Source organism: Camelina sativa, chromosome 12 (assembly GCF_000633955.1).
Source record: "Camelina sativa cultivar DH55 chromosome 12, Cs, whole genome shotgun sequence".
Taxonomy (NCBI): Eukaryota; Viridiplantae; Streptophyta; class Magnoliopsida; order Brassicales; family Brassicaceae; genus Camelina; species Camelina sativa.
The window spans coordinates 23,152,836-23,173,576 of NC_025696.1; the positions used below are offsets into that span (position 1 = coordinate 23,152,836).

The 20,741-nt window shown below is 36.7% G+C and overlaps 2 protein-coding genes across 2 annotated transcripts in view; one reads left to right on the forward strand and one right to left on the reverse strand.

Annotated features, from left to right (window-relative positions):
• Window positions 1–1,376, reverse strand: part of LOC104733774 — a 30,625-nt gene extending 29,249 nt beyond the window's left edge. The window contains exon 1 of the mRNA XM_010453322.1: window positions 492–1,376. Coding sequence (XP_010451624.1) covers window positions 492–1,376 — 885 coding nt within the window. The remainder of the gene's footprint in view (window positions 1–491) is intronic.
• On the forward strand, window positions 16,212–19,381 carry LOC104732482 (kinesin-like protein KIN-4C). Its single transcript, XM_010452030.2, has 12 exons — window positions 16,212–16,422; window positions 16,762–16,875; window positions 16,961–17,077; window positions 17,180–17,260; window positions 17,501–17,572; window positions 17,672–17,765; window positions 17,854–17,885; window positions 18,120–18,193; window positions 18,335–18,412; window positions 18,496–18,640; window positions 18,738–19,088; window positions 19,167–19,381. Exons 1-12 carry the CDS (start codon window positions 16,312–16,314, stop codon window positions 19,215–19,217), a joined length of 1,320 nt encoding a protein of 439 aa, XP_010450332.1. The 5' UTR covers window positions 16,212–16,311; the 3' UTR covers window positions 19,218–19,381.

Genomic DNA, 20,741 nt, shown 5'->3' on the forward strand with positions numbered 1-20,741 from the left:
GTCGAGTGTGCGGTCGAGTTGGACTCCGGACCTTGTTGTTTCAACCTTAACTCCCTTGTTTCCTCCTCATGGTTGCTTCACATCTCTTCTCCATTGCTTCCATGCTCCATAAGCTCCAAAATCACCTGTTTATGCATGAAAAGATGCAAATGCAATGCAACTAAACTCTAATGCATGATTAGTGCTAAAGCTACACAATAATGGCCTAAATGGATAGAAAAAGATGCAAAAGATGTGAATAAACTAAGGGAAAACAAGGCAAAATATATGAACATCACTTCCTTTGCTTTAGATGTTTTGAAAAGCTGCTTAAGTTCATGATAAGTACTTGTAACCAAAGCTTGTAGATCTTCTTTATGTTGATGTAGACTTTGTAGAGCAATAAAATTTGTAGCAAAACGTGTCTCTCCAGGACAAATGATCTCTTTCCAACCTGGTCTTTTTCTGACCCAATTCAAAGTCGACTTATGATTGTAAACAAATATAGTTACCTTAGACATACAATGCACTAAATTGTGAACAAAAGGGAGTTTCACAACATCTTCCAGAATCAGATTGATACAATGAGCTGCACATGGAGACCAAGCAATGGTGGGAAACTTTTCAACAAGAAGCTTTCCTGCAGCTTTGTAGTTGGGTGCACTATCAGTCACAAAATGAACCACATTATCTGAACCGATCATACCCACAAGTTCAGCAAACAAGTTGCATAAATTCTCAGCACTTGCATAGATATCAGAAGCATCAACTGACTTGAGAAATGTAATTCCTTTAGGACAATAAACTAAGAAATTAATCAGTGGCCTTTGTCTTGTGTCCTTCCATCCATCTGCCATAAGAGTACATCCAGTACTACTCCATGTACTTCTAAACTTATCAATGATCAAAGAAACTTGAACCTTAGCATCCCGCAACAATCCAACACGCAGAGCATGGTATGAAGGGCCTACATATCCATGACCCATACTTGCTACCTTACTCATCATAGGCTGAAAAAGTGGAGAATTCACAGCATTCATCGGAATACAAGCATCATAAAACCACAATGCAATAGACATATCCACATCATGTATTATCTCTTTACTCTGCAAACAAGCTTTGATAGTAGGTTGAGTCTGATCATGCACACCTCTTTTAAAGTATTCATGTAGATCAATTCCTTGTTTCCTCCTCTTTTGACTTGGGCCAACATCGATATCATCTCCATCAACATCATGAATTTCAGGACCATCTAAGTTCGTATCATCCAAAACAATATTTTTCTTCTTCTTGCTTTCAATTTCTTTCAGTGCACTCATTATCTTAAATCGCACATCTGCAGTAATCTTCGAACACGCATCAATATCCCCTTTCACGCTAGCAAGATGGTGTTTCATCCTATTAATTCCACCTCCTAATTTTTTTTTGTGACAAAAGGAACATTCCAGAATCGTTTTTCCTCTTGCGTCTTTTGATTGAATGACATACGACCAAGCAATATCAATTTTTCCTCGGACTAAACGGTTTGCAGCTGCTATTTCTTTATAGTTTTCATCTTCCTATGTTACCATTTCCTGTTAAATTCACAACAGAGAAAGAGAAAAAAACAGATTTGAGATATATAGACAGGATCATGATCGTTTGCTAATATATATTTATATATATAAATTATAAAAGCATGAGGATGAATAATTATGACACACGAACACCTAACATCTTATATTTGAAAAAGCAGAGTAGTCACAAGAAAACAGAGTACCACGAGAAAAGCAGAGTAGCCACGAGAGTTGGAAAATTATACTAATATTTAAAATCAATCAAACACATGATCATCAAAACTAAAAAGGAATTTCAGAATAGTGGAGAAAGAATAGAGTTAGAACACTCAACGGTTCTTACGCAAGTATGAAAGATGGCAAAGAAGTTGAAGACGAGAGGGAGGTGTGTGAGTCGTGTGTCGCCGTCTAAGCTAAAAGGTTCTAAAACTAATTGAAAACTGTGAAACCCTATTATTTTTTTCCAAAAATCAAGTAGATTTTTTTGAACCGCTAACCGGCTGGGTCAATCGGTTCACCGGGTCATGGGTTAATAGCGGTTTTTTAGGGGTTAATGTTTTAAATAACTTTTTAAATAAACAAAACTAAAAGGGCATAGCCATAACACAAAATGTTAATATAGATTTTTTAAAAGTATACACTACATAACTCTTATGTTTTTTCTTTTTGAGTCACATACATGCCTTATCAAACAAAACAAAAGCCACATCCAAAATTTTCTAAGTAATTTTATAGTAATGGCCTACAGTAATAATTCTAACCATTAGCCTTAAACTTTCATATACGAAACTAAATTTCAGTATGCCGCTTCGTCTAATTATGTTAGGGGGGGGGGTATTGAACTTGTTTTTTTGATAGGATTTGGTTAATATTTTAGAATTATGAGATATATGAGTAAGGTTTTAGAAGATTTGATGATTTGTTAGAGATTTTATATTAAAGAAATTAGAATATGTGGGATTTTGTAAGTGATTTTAGAATATTTCAAAACACACCATCTATCTTTTTTTTCTTTATTGATAAAATGTGATTATTATTACCAAAAGAAACAGTTTTTTTTTTACAAGAGATTGGTGTAGCAGTGATTTTATTTAGACCAAAAAAAGAAGATTAAAAAGTCTAATGAAAAATGGGAAGTACAAGATGCAGAGATTTACTTAAACCATTGTTGAAGAAGATTTTTAAAAGCATGGTGCTTTCTCCGAGCCAGAATAGTGTCCTAAATGTTCCTGTCAATTTGTTTGAAGATAGAGGAAACAATAGAGGAGATGTTGTTGTGAAGACGATTGTTGCCCTCTTTTCATATATGTAGATTGTGGCATGAGGGCTGAGAAGCAAATCTTTTGAGTTTTGAGGGTTAAGGACACATTAGCAGAAGTCAAAGACAGATGAGGACAGACCAGTCGACAAATATGAAAGATGATTGGCCAAGCTTGTGAAGAACAAGCTTCCAAATCTGTTCACTGAACTCACAATACAGAAGAAGATGGTATCGGGTTTCTCTGTGAAGATTGTGGGTGCGGCAAAGTGTTGATTAAGCTTGAATAAGCTTGAGGCTAAAGTCAAGTATATTTAGGAGAAAAGCTAATTATACATATTTGAGATTTAGGAGTTATCTAATAAGTTAGTTTTTCCATTTTGAATTAGGAAACTTGTCTAACAGTTTTTCATATATAAGGAGATGCTAAGGTTGTGGCATAACTTATGAGTTCGAGAAGAACAAGAGAGAGCTTTAGGTTTTGAGAGATTTTCCTAAAGATTAATAAAAGAGAGTAATTATTTTGTTCTTAAATCATATAAGAGTTTCTTTGTTTCTAGATTCTATATTTGGTATCAGGGCTTTGCAAACGATACCATGGGAGAGATTACGGAGTCATCAAACATGACACTAGCAAAAGTAAAGGAGGGAGGTTCTTCTTCGTCTTCCATCAAGTGTCCTATGCTAACCACAACCAACTACGCGGTCTGGGCCATGAAGATGAGAATTCTCCTCAGGGTACATAAAGTCTGGGATATCATCGAAGAATCTTTGAACGGCGATGAGAAGAAAAACATGGCTGTGGCTTTGCTGTTTCAGTCAATTCCTCAGGCACTTATTCTACAAGTTGGAGAATTGGACACAACAAAGAAAGTGTAGGAGGCCATAAGAACAAGACACGTCGGAGCAGAAAGGGTCAAGGAAGCAAGGTTGCAGACGTTGATGGCTGAGTTTGATCGGTTGAAGATGAAGGAGACAGACTCAATAGATGATATCTCTGGCAAGTTATCTGAAATCTCCGCCAAATCAGCTGCATTAGGAGAAGACATTGAAGAACCTAGACTCATCAAGAAGTTCCTTAAGAGTCCCCACGCAAGAAGTATATTCATATCATTGCTTCACTAGAACAAGTACTCGATCTCAAGAACACGAGTTTCAAAGACATCATCGGACGTCTGAAGAGTTATGAAGAGCGTATCATTGAAGAAGAAGAAGCTCTGGATGACCAAAGCAAGCTGATGTATGCGAATATGGAATCTCAACCATACTTCGAGTCTACTGGAGATTTTAGAGGTTAAGGACGATTCATTAACAGAGGCAGGGGTCGCGGAGGACGATTCAACAACGGACGGTTCAATGGTGGAAAAGATATCTCAAAAGTGATTTGCTATAGGTGTGACAAAGCTGGACATTTTGCTTCAAATTGTCCAGATCGTCTTTTTAAGCTGCAAGAGGTACAAGAAAGTGACAATAAGAGTACACTGGAAGCAGATGAACTTATGATACATGAGATAGTAAATCTAAATGAAGAAAAGGTTGTACCAAGTCAATTTGAGACCAGCACTGGGGAAGATGGTGTTTGGTACCTTGACAATGGAGCCAGCAACCATATGACTGGAGACCGAAGGTATTTTTCAAAGCTCGACGACTCAATCGTAGGAAAAGTGCGTTTTGGTGATGATTCTCGAATAAACATCAAAGGAAAGGGTACAATTGAGTTCATTGATAGGAATGGTGATTCAAGAACAATGTCCGATGAGTATTTTATTCCGGGGTTAAAGAGCAACATCATTAGCCTTGGACAAGCTAAAGAATCAGGCTGTGATGTTCGAATGAAAGGAGACAACCTAACAATGCGTGACTGTGATGGTAAGTTGCTGGTGCAAGCAACTCGATCGAAGAACCGACTATATAGGGTGAATATGGGAATAAAAGATGGATTGTGTCTGTTTTCTACAACAACAAGTGACACAAGTAGATGACATGCACATTTAGGTCATCTAAACTTCGGAGCAATGAAAGCTATGATAGAGGGAGAACTTGTCATAGGATTTCCATGGATCAACTTGGAGAAGGAAATTTGTGGATCATGCTTACTTGGCAAGCAAACACGTCAAGCATTCCCACAAGCCACTGCCTATCGAGCAACAAAACCCCTTGAGCTGATACACGGTGATCTGTGTGGTCCTATAACTCCAAATACAATGGTTGGAAATAAGTATGTCTTTGTGTTAATCGATGATTACACAAGATATATGTGGACAACTTTGTTGAAAGAGAAGAGTGAGGCGTTCAACAAATTTAAGAGATTCAAGATCTTGGTGGAGCAAGAAACAAAGGAGCATATTCAAACGCTTAGGACTGATCGAGAAGGTGAGTTTGTGTCTCGAGAATTCAATGACTTCTGTGCTGATGCAGGAATAATCAGGCATCTTACAACCCCATACACTCCACAACAAAATGGGATTGTGGAAAGGCGTAATAGAACACTAATGGAGATGACTTGAAGCATTCTCAAGCATATGCGGGTCCCGAATTTTCTTTGGGGAGAAGCAATAAGGCATTCTACATATCTTCTTAATCGAATTGCCACGAGGGCACTCAAAGACAAGACTCCATATGAGATGTTACGATAGAAGAGACCAAACCTTAGTCATATTCGGGTGTTCGGTTGCATAGGATATGTGAAAACAGAGGCTCCTCATTTGAAGAAACTAGATGACAAGTCACGAGTGCTAGTTCATCTTGGTAAAGAACCGGGATCAAAGCCATACCAGTTATATGATCCGCACACTCGAAAGATAACAGTAAGCAAAGACGTTGTCTTTGATGAGACAAAGTGTTGGAACTGGAATCAAAACGTTGTAGAGGGAGACAAGGCAGGAGAATTTAATATTAACTTCGGAGTTTTTGGGAATCATGGTATCCAAGATACATAACAAGTCGAAGAAGAACAGAGGAGGATTGAACCTGTTTCTTCGGAACAGAGGAAGATTGAACCTGGTTCTTCGGATAATAATGTTGCAGAATCATCAAATGAGTCTACTATAGAAAGAGATGATGATGAAGGAGAGAGTGATGGTAGTGAAGACCAAGCACAATTGGGGCTCAGGAGATCACAAAGAACAATCGTGAAACCCAATTATCTCAATGATTATGTGCTGCTAGCCAAAGTGTGTGGAGAACACTTGTTGATGGCAATAAACGAAGAACCTAGGGATTTTTCTGAAGCACAAGAATCAAAACAATGGATGCTTGCATGTGAGGATGAGAGTGGCTCCATTACAAAGAATCATACTTGGAATCTAGTTGATCTTCCATCAGGAGCAAAACCAATAGGCTTAAAATGGGTATTCAAGCTTAAGAGAAACTCCGATGGCAGTATAAACAAATACAAGGCCAGACTAGTCGCAAAGGGATATGTGCAGAGACTTGGAATTGATTTCGAAGATGTGTTCGCTCCAGTAGCACGAATTGAAACAATTCATCTCTTAATCAGTCTTGCAGCGTCCAATGGGTGGGAGATACACCACCTTTATGTTAAAACAGCATTTCTTCATGGGGAGCTGAAAGAAACAGTTTATGTAGCACAACCAGAAGGTTTTGTTGTGGAAGGGTGAAACAAGTATTTCTTATGTTTGTGGTGAATGATGGTGGATGTACGCAAAGATGATATATGAATGAAATGATGGATGGGTGTTTCAATTCCCCTTTATGCTATTGCAGTACAAGAGCTATCAATCCTAAATGAGTGTTTGTGAACAGATAAGATGTGCATATGAATCTAAGTTAAGACAAATGTAATGATTGTTTGTCACTAACAATCTTAAGATGGAAATGTAAAGATGCAGAAAGTAAACTACAAGAGCCAAGAACTAAATGCAAATGAAACTGAATGATTGAAACTGTAATGAAGCAAGAACAGAAATAGAAACTACTACTAATGAACTAATGCAAGACAATTAATGAACTGAAAACTAAATGTATGCAACTGGAATGAAACAGGAATGAAACAAGACAAGCACAAATCATAAACCAGAGTTCTGGGGATGAACTCGAGCAAGCACTCGACCGAGTGTAGGTCGAGTGGGAGGTCGAGCTAGTTGAATCCGGAAAACAGAGCAACACAACAAAAACAGAGCAACACTAAAACCAATCAAACAACAAGCAAGCTACAAGATTAAGACTTAGAAATCAATAAACAAAGAAGGTTCCTGAGGATGGATTCATGGGAAGAACTAATCATTGTGGTCATCTAACTTGGTCAACAAATCTCAAGCAAACTTTGAGCTAACCTCTAGACATATAAATCTAAGACAAGTTTCTCCCACTCTCATGGTCAAGAAACAATCAAACCTATGCAATTCTAGACTTGTTCTCACACAGTAAAGAATCTACACAAGCAGGCATTAAGCAATACATCTCAAACCAAACAAGACCTCTAATCTCTTAGCAAGCCTAATGGTAAGCTCTAGATCTAGCCTTATCTATGCTTCTTAAACATTGGTGTGATGCTAAGAAGCTTGAAATCAGATCCTAACCTCTCAGTTCAAGATCAGCCTTAAGAACATCTAGCCTAGAAGAGATCTACAACAATCAAGCTTGACCAAATCACATAAACCACAAGATCAATCCTTCCTAACCCATCCTCAAGATCCTAAGAAGACTACTCACAACAAGACATGATGAAACAAATCAAAAACCCAGAAAATATTGAAACTTGCATTATTAGAAAGATAAAACTGAGATCTTTAATATTAATCAAAGGATGAAACTCAAATTCTCAATATTAAGAAAGTTATTGAACCAACAATATTGAAGAATCTAAGAGTTTTCTTAAAGAAGTACAAAATCTAATAAAATGCAAAAGGAATAATGCTAAAAAAGGTAAAAACTAGGTTTTTGGGAATATCTAAAAGTCTGGACGCTTTGGTGGCTGCAGGTACAAGGTCTTATATAGTGGGGAAGTGGAAGCCCTAAAAATAGAAAAAGTCAAAGCGGTCAACGGCTCGGTCAACTCGACCTGTGCTCGGTCGAGCTAGGGGTCGAGCTGGCTTCTCACGTGCAATCTCCACTCGGTCGAGTCCTCCTCAGCACACGGTCGAGTGTCTGGTCGAGTGTGCGGTCGAGTTGGACTCTGGACCTTGGTTCTTCAGCCTTAACTCCCTTGTTTCCTCCTCAAGATTGCTTCACATCTCTTCTCCATTGCTTCCATGCTCCTTGAGCTCCAAAATCACCTGTTTATGCATGAAAAGATGCAAATGCAATGCAACTAAACCCTAATGCATGATTAATGCTAAAGCTACACAATAATGGTCTAAATGGATAGAAAAAGATGCAAAAGATGTGAATAAACTAAGGGAAAACAAGGTAAAATATATGAACATCAAAGGGTGTGAAGAGATGGTCTACAAGCTAAATAAGGTTTTGTATGGTCTTAGACAAGCCCCAAGAGCTTCGAATGAAAAGTTAAATGAAGTTTTTAAGGAGTTGCGATTCAAGAGGTGTTCTAAAGAACCTTCGATTTATCGGAGAAGGGTAAACCATGAGATCGTCGTCATTGCGGTGTATGTCGACGATCTATTTGTCTCCGGTTCAAGCATTGAAATCATAGAGGAGTTTAAAGGGGAGATGGAATCCAAATTTGAGATGAGTGATCTTGGCAAGCTGACTTACTATCTTGGAATCGAAGTATGTCAACACCAAGATGGGATAAATTTGAGTCAGAAATGTTATGCATTGAAGATATTGGAAGAGGCTCGAATGTCCAACTGTAACTTTGTTCATACACCAATGGAATCTGGACTGAAGTTATCAAAGGCACAAGAGGAGAAAGATATTGATGCTACGAACTATAGGAAACTCGTGGGCTGTCTTCGCTATTTACTACACACAAGACCTGACTTGTCTTTTTGTGTAGGAGTTTTGAGTTGCTATATGAAAAATCCTAAGGAGTCACATGGAGTGGCTATGAAGCAATGTCTAAGATACTTGCAAGGAACCACCACATTAGGGTTATCTTTCACGAGAATGACTTCAAAGAGGTCGAGCTTGGTCGGGATTAGTGATAGCAGCCATAACATGGATCCAGATGATGGCAAAATCACAACTAATCATGTTTTCTATCTTGGAGGAAGCTTGATTACTTGGTGTTCCCAGAAGCAGGAAACAGTAGCTCTGTCATCGTGTGAAGCTGAGTTCATGGCTGCTACGGAGGCAGCGAGACAAGCGATATGGTTGCAGGACTTGCTTAGTGAAATCACGGAGACAGAATGTGAGAAGGTCGTCATCAGAATAGATAATCAATCAGTGATCGCACTCACCAAAAATCATGTGTTTCACGGCCGGAGTAAACACATACACACAAGGTACCATTTCATACGAGAGTGTGTAGAAAATGGGCAAGTGGAGGTTGGACATGTTCCAGGGGATGCACAGAAGGCGGATATCTTGACAAAAGCTCTTAGAAGAATCAAGTTTAAGGAAATGAGGGATCTCATTGGTGTACAAGACTTGATGAAGAAGGAATTCAAGCTTAAGGGGAAGAATGTTGATTAAGCTTGAATTAGCTTGAGGCTAAAGTCAAGTATATTTAGGCGAAAAGCTAAATATACATATTTGAGATTTAGGAGTTATCTAATAAGTTAGTTTTTCCATTTTGAATTAGGCATCTTGTCTAAGAGTTTTTCATATAGAAGGAGATGCTAAGGTTATGGCATAACTTATGAGTTTGAGAAGAACAAGAGAGAGCTTTAGGTTTTAAGAGATTTTCCTAAAGATTAATAAAAGAGAGTATATCTTTTAGTTCTTTTGTTCTTAAATCATATAAGAGTTTCTTTGTTTCTAGATTCTATACAAAGCACATTGTTGGTGATAGCCCAAGAGTGAAGCCTTGATCTTGTTGGGAGTCTATCCAAGTGAAAGATCCAGAAAGTGAAAGCCAAATTGGGAATGTTTCCAGGATACCACACAACTTTTGCCCAAGATTGGTAGAGCCAGTTGGTCTCACATGATTCCAATTGTGAGATGTTGTAAAGATGGTTCTAGAGAAATTACCAGACTTCCAACTGTATATACACCATGTCCTTTTTGACTTGATGGTGGATCGATGGCCAGAAGATTTGATGATTAACATAATATCTCATCATCATTTGCAGCCTGCAAAAAACAAAACACATTAGAGTAAACGAGAAACGATGAAATGGCCTTTTGATAAACAAGAATTGAACATCATTATGCTTCCCACCGGAGCTCACACTTCATCTTCTGCTAAAGAGATGAAATTTGGACAGTAGTGACTCTGATTGTTCCGGTAGTGACTCTGATGTCGTATTAAACAAAGCTTTTGGGGAACCATGTTGCGAAGAGGGTACAAGTGGTTTCGTGGAAGATGCGAGCCTTCATCAGTTCATATATTGTCGCAGTGATGTTCTCAAATCAGGAAAATGCACTGGCTATGACGAAAAACAGAGTCATGTACATAAGTGGAAGATGCAATTAGTCTGACTTTTTTTTTTCGGAAATCCTTTAAAATCCTACCTTAAAGGGTGTGACTATATGAGTCACATTTATCAACTAAAAAATTTCAAAGATAATCATATCCTTGGTTTCTGCTTTCCACTCTCACGTTCTCATTGTCAAACAAATTTTTTTTTTATCATTTTTTCACAAAAAGCCAGGAATCATCTTTGAGAATTCTTTTGTTGGATATGCTCCATCTTCTCTTTTCTCAAGCGAGTAAGGCTTGCAAGTATGGGTGTCAAAATGATTAACTCAACTCAAATCAACTCATTACCTAATGAGTTTAGATTAAATGAGTTCATGGATTAACCCAGCTCATTTAAACAAATGAGCTGGGTTAATCCATGAACTCATTTAATTTGATGAGTTAAGTGGTTAAATGAGTTCTAAATGAGTTCTGAAACCTGTTTGTAAATGAGTTCTGAAACCTGTTTGTAAACCTGTTAAATGAGTGATATCCTTGATTATGCTAAGTTATAAGATTATCATGTGAGCAAATCAATTCAACAACGGCCAGAGAGTCACATTTGCAATCAAAATGTTGGAAATAGACAAGAAAGAGTTTGAATAAGATGTATTCAAAACAAAAGTTGACAGATTCTTTAAAGACGTCTAGTGACATTGCACATCAAAAACCCACAAGATAAAGATTCTATCTTGAGGATCTCACTTCTTTTTGGGATCACCAGCCTTTGTCTGCAGACATTGAACAAAAACCATTCTTAAGGATTCAATCACAATTTTTAAAAAGGGAAAGCAAGATATTAAACATTTAGAAACCAGTAGACTCACCTTCTTAACACCACAAATCCTCTTAGCCCTGTTCTTTTCCACTAGAAGTTGGGTTTTCCCGAATGACAACTATCTCGTCCTTCTCATCTACATCATACAAACCAGTTTATAAGAAGCGAGACAGTAAAATGGCATCAAAATGACAACTCTACATATACGAGCATAGTCAATCAAATAACAGCAACACACATGTACATGAGCACAAGAACACACATAAAGCTTCACCTTACAAGAACGATACACACGAGTACAAGAACACACATCATACGCGAACAATAAACACAAGTACACAAGTTTGTCTCTTACCTTCATCATTAGCCGGATAACCATATAGCCAAGAACGAGTACACAATAAAGCTTGGACATTGCTAGGAAGGAGACGACTTCAATACTTATTTATTACGTGAGCACCAATGCTAAAAGAGGACTCAGAAGCAACGGTTGTAATGGGGATACTAAGCACATCCATTGCCATGTATGTTAGGGCACCAAAACGATGTCTATTTTCTCTCCAATACTGCAAAACATTCAAACTGGGATGACTTTTCATATCTAATTTTGGGTCCTCCAAATACATTCTTAACGCTGACTTTCCTTCTTCAACTTCTGGAACATCATCTAAGTCGAATAAATCCTGTATCATATGAAAAGTTATATCAACAAGACAACAAGTCCAAGTCACAATCTCAAATTTAATAGAAGTCAGATCATTATCAGAAACTTACATCTAGCACATGATCATCCAAATTCTCACTTCCTCGTTCTGAAACACGGGAATTTGTTCTTGGAGAACTCACAATAGGGGTCAAAGGAAACGCTTTTCTATATTCTTCAAAAAGCTTTATAAGCTTACTTTCAAGGAAATCTATCTTTTCCTGTGAAGTCGATGGATCAAGCTCATCATAACAACGCTTCAGAAGTTTAAATTTCATCCTAGGATCCAAAACAACCCCCATTGCAAGAATAACACTATATTCTTCCCAGTATTTATCGAATCTCATCCTCATTTTATAAATCATATCTCGAATTATCTTGTCTTCATTGTATTGGTGCACTTCCAGCAAACACTGAATCTTCCAAACATGTCCAAAATATAAATTTGAAGTTGAGTAGCTTCTCCCAGACATCAAAGAAGTAATCTTGTAAAATGGCATCAGAATCTCATGAATAACCTTTGCTCTCGAACTGATGACTTCCACCACGTCAAGGTGACACTCTACCGCTGAGTTATATTTCCATTTTTCACTTGAGGGAAAATGCTTGTAGTTTTTATCAACTATCTTAAATCTATTCAATGCACGCTGATACTTCAAAGCTTTTGTCAGCATCACATATGTTGAGTTCCATCTCGTTTGTACATCTAAAGATAGAACCACTTCACCTTCACCTTCTACACATTCTGCAAGCGCAATTCTCCTAGATGTTGAGCCTTTAATATACTTAACAGTCTCTCTGATCTTAGACAATGCATCATCAATCACAAGCAAACCGTTTTGCACAATACGGTTTAAGATATGTGCACAGCACCGCACATGAAAAAACTCTCCTCTACACAGCAAATTATCATCCAGATTAAGATGATCTCTCAATATATCTTGCAAACAATTGTTGGCTTTAGCATTATCCAAAGTAAGCGTAAAAACTTTCTATTCTATTCCCCACTCCTTTAAACATTCATAGATCCTACTAGCTAATGCATCACCCGTGTGGGGAGGAAGAATGTCACAAAATGACAAAATTTTGCTATTCAATACCCACTTTGCATCTATGTAATGTGCCGTTAAAGCAATATATCCATCTCCACCGAGTGAACTCCAACAACCAGAAGTCAAACATATCCTACTAGGAATCTTTTCTAGCTGAGACCTCAAAATCTGTTTTTCCTTTTCCCAAGTTCTAACCACATCAGCTGCAGCAGTGTTCCTAGTATAAAACTTATAGTCTGGATTCATGTAATGAATGTAATCCCTCAACTCTTCATATTCAACACAAAGAAAAGGCAGATCATGTCTAATAATCACTCGACTAAACTTTTCCCTAGCAACTGCATGATCAATCTTTGCTCTTTTTCTTTCAACCCCCATCGAACATTTATCTTTATGGCGAATCAGATTAGATGTTCCAGTAGTGGGCAACATCAAGTAACTCTTTGAGCAGTTCTGACAATATGCTCTCTTATCACCATTATCTTCCTTTTCTAGTCTAAAGTAATTCCACACATCTGATGTCCTACTTCTTTTACGAGAAACACTTACCAGGCTTTTAGATTGTGATGTATCCACTGATATTTGCCCTTGCCCACCATCTCCACTACGAGTATATATATCTTGACTGTCCATTGATCTAGAAAAAATAAACAAAAGTGTTTCTTTTGATAGGAGTTAAAGGATAACAAAAATACAATAAACTCAGTGAAAGAGAGATCGATAACAAAGCTCACCTCTTGAGTTAGTGGCACCAACTTGATTGTCGAATTAAGAGCTTTTTGCAGGTCTTTGCTTTGGACTATGTGATGATTTGAGCTACCAAAACTATATCACAAGTGCTCGAAGTTCCACTAGATCGAGTTCTATCAAATGAAAGAAATAAAAACTTAAAGCTATATCATGAACCCATATACAAACATGAAAACAATCATGAACAATCATGAACCCAAATACTTAAAAACAAAACCCAGAAAAAATCAACTTAAACCCAGCAAAATACAAACATGAAAATAATTTTCTAAACAAAAGCACTAGACCCACGTTCCACATCCATAAACCAAATCAAACAAAAACAATTGATACACGACAAACCATAAACTAAGAAAACAACACAAAACGGTCGAAATAATGAACACATACACAATCAAGATAACGAGAAGTCGAGAACAATCATGAACCCATATACGAACATGAAAACAATCATGAACCCAGATACTTAAAAACAAAACCCAGAAAAAATCAACTTAAACCCAGCAAAATTCAAACATGAAAAGCTTAAGGATTGAAGCGAACCTGAGAGGATCGGAGAAGAAGCTTAAGGATTGAAGCTAACATGGGTTGAAGCTCAATCTGAATCAAATTTGATTTTTCACAAATACAGGACGAAGCTCATTCACTTATTTGGGGGAAAAGATCGGTTTACACATTTTGACCGGTTTAGTGGTTTTAGTAATTTTGAGTGGTTTTAGCAATTTTGACCGGTTTAAGTATTTGATGGATTAAATGGTTAATCCATTACCCATTATAACATAACTCAATTGATCCATTAAACCATTTGATCCACTAACTCAATTTATTCATGAAATCATTAGGATAATTTTTTTTAACCCATTAGGGTCTATGGGTTGAGTTGAGTTATGGTTATCCATGAAACTTGACCTATTTTTACATCCATACTTGCAAGTTCCCATAATCTGATTTCACATTCAACCATTTTAGCTCCAGTTTTCTGTTCAGTTTTCTTCTTTCAATATTATTCTTTTTAATCTTTTTCTCCTTCTTTGTGTTTTAGATTTTTTCAAACGATCGAGCAATTTTTCATTCTTCTTTGGTCTTCTTTGCTGGGTTGGCCTAATTAGAATTCAATTTTACATAAATTTCTTGATATGTAGCTGCGATAGAATCTGGGTTAGTTTTTGATTGTATCGGACTTTGCTGTGTTTTTGAATATGGAACTGTAAAATTCAATCTTGGTTAGTTTGTGGAAAAAAAAAACATGGGTACGTATAATAAAAAAAGTATGGAGAGAACCCTCTCCTTTTGCGTCTGAAATCTGAATACTCAAATATCAAAATTCTCTCACCCCAATAGAATTTTTGCTAAGTTGATATTTAAAATGTCAAACAAATCATGAACTTTCAAATTTGGGAAGAAAAAAACATGAACTTTCGAAATGTCATTTAAATCCCAAACTTTTCGTTGACTTTTCAATAAAATAACTAAGTTTCGTTGACCCGGCCATTTGAAACATGACACTAAATATGTATTAAAATAATAATAACGGAGTTAACTTCCGTTAACACTTAGTTAGCAGTCTTCGTCTGGCTCGTTTATAAAGCGACATCGTTTAAATAAAATGAAAATAAAAACTGAAACCAATACTGATCGAATCCTTAATCTTGAATGTCAAGAAATAGTACTCTTCCATCGAGCTATGATAACAATTTGTTAAAAGGTCAAACAGAAATGTGTATATACACAATTAATTGAAAATAAGAAACAGATCGCCCATGGCTAAGCTCTTCAGTCTTCACTTCTCTTGGTTTCCTTTGTAAACTTAAGAAATAGCTTCTGTCTCTTCTTATATCTCCCTTAAACCCAATTCTCTCTTTCTTTTCTTGGTCATCACCCCAGATCTCTCTAGCTTTCTAAAATCCAACAAGATTCGCAGCTTCTCCGGTAAATTAGACCATCGCCTTCTCCGCCGGATAAAGAGGAAGTTCCAATGTTGCCGAGAACCAGCGAACCATATCCGTAAATCGAAGAAATAGTTTAGTGCTTTTAGTTTAAAGATTTTGGATTACCAATATAAATATATGCGTTTCTTCATTTTCAGTTAATTAATGTAGCTCAACTGGATATGGCTACATGTAAAATGTCCTTTAGGGAACCGGTTCGAATCCCATATTTGTTTTCTATTTCTTTGTTTTTTTTTTTAAACGGCGTCTTTAAGTGTTAACGGAAGTTAACTCCATTATTATTATTTTAATAAATATTTAGTGTCATGTTTCAAATGGCCAGATCAACAAAATTTAGTTATTTTATTGAAAAGTCAACAGAAAATTTGGGATTTAAATGACATTTCGAAAGTTCATGCTTTTTTCTTCCCAAATTTAAAAGTTCATGATTATTTTGACATTTTTCCCCTTCTACAATCACAAACAACATGTCAAAATAATAAACCAAAACCACTAACAATCACAATCAATGTTATTTGTTCAAATCTCACCAAATCACAAACAAAAATAAACCAAAATATCTTAAAAACTCGCTAAATCTCTCAAAATCCAAAATTTTATAAACTCACAAAATGTTTGAATACGGGCTTTTGTTATTTAAGGCCCATAATGAAAATAAAAAGAAATAGTTAAAAAATAGTGAATTCAAATACTTCCTCTGTCCGCACCTTTTCACCGATTAGGAAATTAAAAGAGAGAGAGAGAGAAGGAGCGTTCTTGTCTCACTCACATCGAGAAAAATTGAGAACTCATCGCCGGAGATGACGAAGAAGCTAAATCTCCGATCAAAAGAGTCATCTCCCGGAGATGATGCTGAGAAACTCTACGAGAAGAAGATTCGAGATCTGGAGTCCGTGAACGAAGCTCTCAAGGTTTCCCCCATTTCTGTTTTTGAAATTTTCTCGGTTTTTCAAATCTAGAATTGCTTCTTTTGGAACAGTGATTTCGCTTTGATTTTCTCCAAAATTTCGTTTAATTCATGGATGATGTTCGTCGCTTCAGTTTCCAATTTTGCAGAGAAGTGTGAAATTTAGTGGTTGATGATAATTGGATTAGTTTATCTGGAATCAGTAGTGCTATTATTTGATTACTCCTGAATTTTTTATATATCTGTGTGGATTCATCTTAAGAAATGAGGTAGGTATACTAATGTTCTGTGCTTTGATGTGTAGAATCATCTTGAACTGATTTTTTTTTTTCGATTTTGGCAGTGTGATGTGGAGGAGTTAAAGTCAAAACTGGCTGATGTTTCCATTAGCTCTTCGGTTGGTACGTTACAGTTAAGCAGAGAGTTTTCTCAGAAGTCTATTGCTACGAAAGTGGAGGTGAAGTTTATTTTTCAGGTTCCAGTTTATAAAGAAGGATACTTATGCTATACCATGTACATTTCTAACCTTAATACTTGTCTAGGGTATGAGTTCAAGGAGTAAGTCAAATTTGCTCTCTATGTGTTCAACGAAGAAGTATAAAACTGAGAGTTCTGTTAAGCAGTTTGATGGTGAAGTTCAGAAATTAAAAGCGCAAAAGGTAAAGCATCTTGTTGCAAATATTGTTAAGTTCAATGAAAAATTACAGCAGTTTTTTTTTTTTTGTAGTTTTTTACTTTTGTGAGTTGTGGCTATTCTTCAGGTTAAGTTGCACTGCAAGATCAAGCTAGACTCTATGCACTTCAGACTAGTGAAAACTTCACTAGAAAAGGAAGTTCTTCAGGTAAAGAGAGTAGTATTTCTTATTATCATACATTCTCTATGGTTTATGAGTGAATCTCAAATTATGAAGTTGTAGATTCCAGATGGAATCTGGTTACCTGCCTTACTATACTTATCTATGATTGATAAAACGTTCTTTTAAACCTTTTCTTGATGGGTTTGGTCGACAATTGTGATTGCCTTATCTAGTTCTTTGTAACACCTCAGGCTTTTTAATTTAATAGTGCTTCTCTTATAACAGCTCAAAAAAGAGCTAAGGAAAAGCGAGTTTGAGAAACAAGTCCTGTCAGCTTTAAACAATCGCCAGAAGCGGGTATGACTTGTGCTGACTGTACTGTTCTATCTGTATTTTTCAGCAACCGTGGTTTACTGAGTCCATGTGGCTTGTTAATTTCTATATTCTTTTACTCAGATTTTGCAGCTGAAGAATACACATGCTTTGACAGCCCTGAAGCGCCGAAAGTTGCTGCTCCAATCTAAAATGATTTCTTCCAACAAAAATAAAGGTCAGATAACAGATAGCTAGTATACATTCCTTTTTTTTCCTTTTATCTTTTGCTAAATTGTTTAGGTGTCTTCTTTTTAATATGCCAGGTCCATTAAAAGGAACAAGCTCTGGGATTCAGGTATGGATACCTTAGCCAATGTAACATCTTAGTTTCAACAAGAATTTAAGAACTTGGTTAAGTTTACATAGTCTTTCACCTGCACTTTTTCTTGAATTTTTTTATTTAGTATCTTTAGATTGTACCTTACCTTCCACAGGAAGATATAGAGACTTGATATTCCATAAAAGATGCGGCAGTGTATTGATTTCTATAAGTTGGAAGTCCATATGGTTTCTGATTCTGGTTGTGCAGGAGTCTAGCAATGAAACGGGGCTACAAATGAAGTTGAATGAGATCCATTCTGATTACGAACGCCAAATGAAAGAGTAAGCTTTCAATAGAAAAATTGTGGGATTTTATTTCTTTTTGCTATTACAACTCTACGGAAAAACACTGTATGTGGAGCTAATAAAACTTCCTTGTTACTTCAGTAGCTGAAATTATGTGTTCTTAACTATTCTTATCAGAATGGCTGAAGAGGTCAAACGGTTCAGCTTAGAGGCCGGTGTGCTGAAGGGAGAATTTGAGGGAGAGCAAAGCTCATGGTAAGTTTGATCATAGCTAAACTTTTGTTGTAGCCTAAATTTGTTTACTTACGTAATTGATTATCTTTGCTTCTGTTATTTAGCTCTGGGTCGTGTGACAACCAAATAAACGATACTCCAATGGACTCAGAGCTGAAGGAACTCAAAGAGGAATTTAACAAATTGAGTACTCTGGTCAGCCAGATGGAAATGACCAAATCCCAATTCAGTGAGACAGATAAAGTTCAGGTTATCAATCTGGAACTGAATATTTAGTTTATACCTACAAGCCAAGGCCAATTGTTCTGGTTTGTGGTCTGATTTATTTATTCTAATTGTTCATCAGGGTGAACCAGTTGAACGCTCTATTACCAGCAAGAATACCGACGATCAATCAACCTTGGCTCCATCTCAACCTGAAACTTCTGAGGAAACACTTTGCAAAAAGGAGCAGAACAAAGCAGACTTGTGTTGCTCTTGCACTAAAAAATCTTTGTGCAAGACCAAAAGTTGCAAATGCAGGGCAAATGGAAGCGGATGTGGGGACTCTTGTGGCTGCTTAGCCTCGAAATGTAGCAACAGAGAAGAAGAAAATGTAAAACCAATGCAACCAGTAGATGCTAAGAAACCCGCTGGGATTAGCCATGATGACAAAGACGCAAACAAACAACCATTACGCGACATAGGGAATATACAAGTAAGCTTCTTCTTCTGTGAACCTCTATTTTTTATGGCAAACCTTTTTACATATCTTATTTAAATTTGGATTCTACAGGAAGCTGTAAAAGTTGGTAAGCTGAGGAAAGTGCAGAAACGGGTTTCTTAGAAATAATGAAAATGGCAAAAAAAGATATGAATGCAAACAGAGAACTCTTCAAGAAGCTTAAAACGTTTATCTTTTGTTTTTTTTGCCAAAACCGCTGCAGCAATATTATTTAAGAGTTGTAAAAGATAAGGTGTCAGACATCTGGATAAGAATGGATTATAAGATATCTGGTTGTTTAAGAAAAGAAAAGTTTGAATAATAAAAAAAAAAATTCACTAACCATTCCAAATAAAGATTTTCTCTCACGGGAAGGCAAAGTGAAGAGGGTTTCCAGGGATTAGCCACCACATAAAATTATGACAAAAATACTCTTTTGAGGAAACTGTTATCATTTGGTTACATGAACCAATTATAATCTACTAAAGAATTATAAACTGAATATATATATTTATGAGATGAGAAAAAGAAAGAAGAACAAGAGTAAGCGGAAGTTCAAAAAACTGTCTTCTTCACCAAAACAAATTCTGGAAATTTGTAAGAAATCTTAGTTTATTTTATTTTCTCAAACCATCTAATAGGAAAGCTAATAATTGATTGTTTAAGATATAATTAGTAGCAACAAACGACTAAACTCTAGGAAAAATTAGGTAAAGAGTAATCCAAAGAAAATCAGAAGAGGAGGGATGGCGTCCCAAAATCTCGTTTTTGAATTTAAATATGCTAAAATGCATATGCTAGATTTACAAGATTTATGTCTAAAATATTAAAATAAAGAAAACAAAGAATTATAAAAAAACTGTGAATGACTGCTGCAAAACTAGAGTTGCAAAAGGAAGAAACACAAGGGACAAATTCGCGTGGGACTACAGCAGATCAGGACACTACTCTGTTAAGTCAGGCTACTGGGTCATGTCAGAAATTATTAATAGAGAGTCTGAAGCAGAGGAGGTTCTCCAACCGAGCCTATCGCCGTTATTCAAACAACTGTGGAGAACTGATGTCCCTCCCAAAATTCGCCACTTTCTCTGGAAATGTATGTCCAACTGTCTATCTGTTTCTGGCAATTTGGTGCACAGGCACCTTGCGAGGGACGACTCATGCTGTCGTTGTCCCGACAGTGTTGAAACAGTCAATCATCTGCTGTTCAAATGCACCTTTGCGAGGTTAACATGGGCCCTCTCTTCATTCCCTGTTCCTCCAGAGGGTGAATGGTCAGATTCTCTATACCAAAACCTCCACTATGTAATGAATATTAACGACTTTCACCCACAGGGAACTTCGAATAGCTCAGGTTTGATATGGATCCTATGGAGATTATGGAAAAACAGGAACTCCCTGGTCTTCCAAGGTAAGGAATTTACAAGTCAAGAGCTCATTTTGAAGGCAAAAGAAGATGAGGAAGAATGGAGGCTAAGAATACCACCCAAGCGTCAATCTGAATCCCAGAACACCACTACTCCGAAAGCACCAATTAGATGGAAAACCTCCCCCACAAAACTGGTTAAAATGCAACTTTGATGGAGCTTGGAGGGAACAGGAAACAAACTGTGGAATAGGTTGGGTTCTGAGGAATGAGAAGGGTCA

Coding starts and splice junctions, on each gene's coding strand:
- LOC104732482 (XM_010452030.2), top strand. CDS start 16,312: ATGACGAAGAAGCTAAATCTCCGATCAAAAGAGTCATCTCCCGGAGAT. Junction 17,078..17,179: donor AGAAATTAAAAGCGCAAAAG/GTAAAGCATCTT, acceptor GCTATTCTTCAG/GTTAAGTTGCACTGCAAGAT. Junction 18,413..18,495: donor GAGGGAGAGCAAAGCTCATG/GTAAGTTTGATC, acceptor TCTGTTATTTAG/CTCTGGGTCGTGTGACAACC.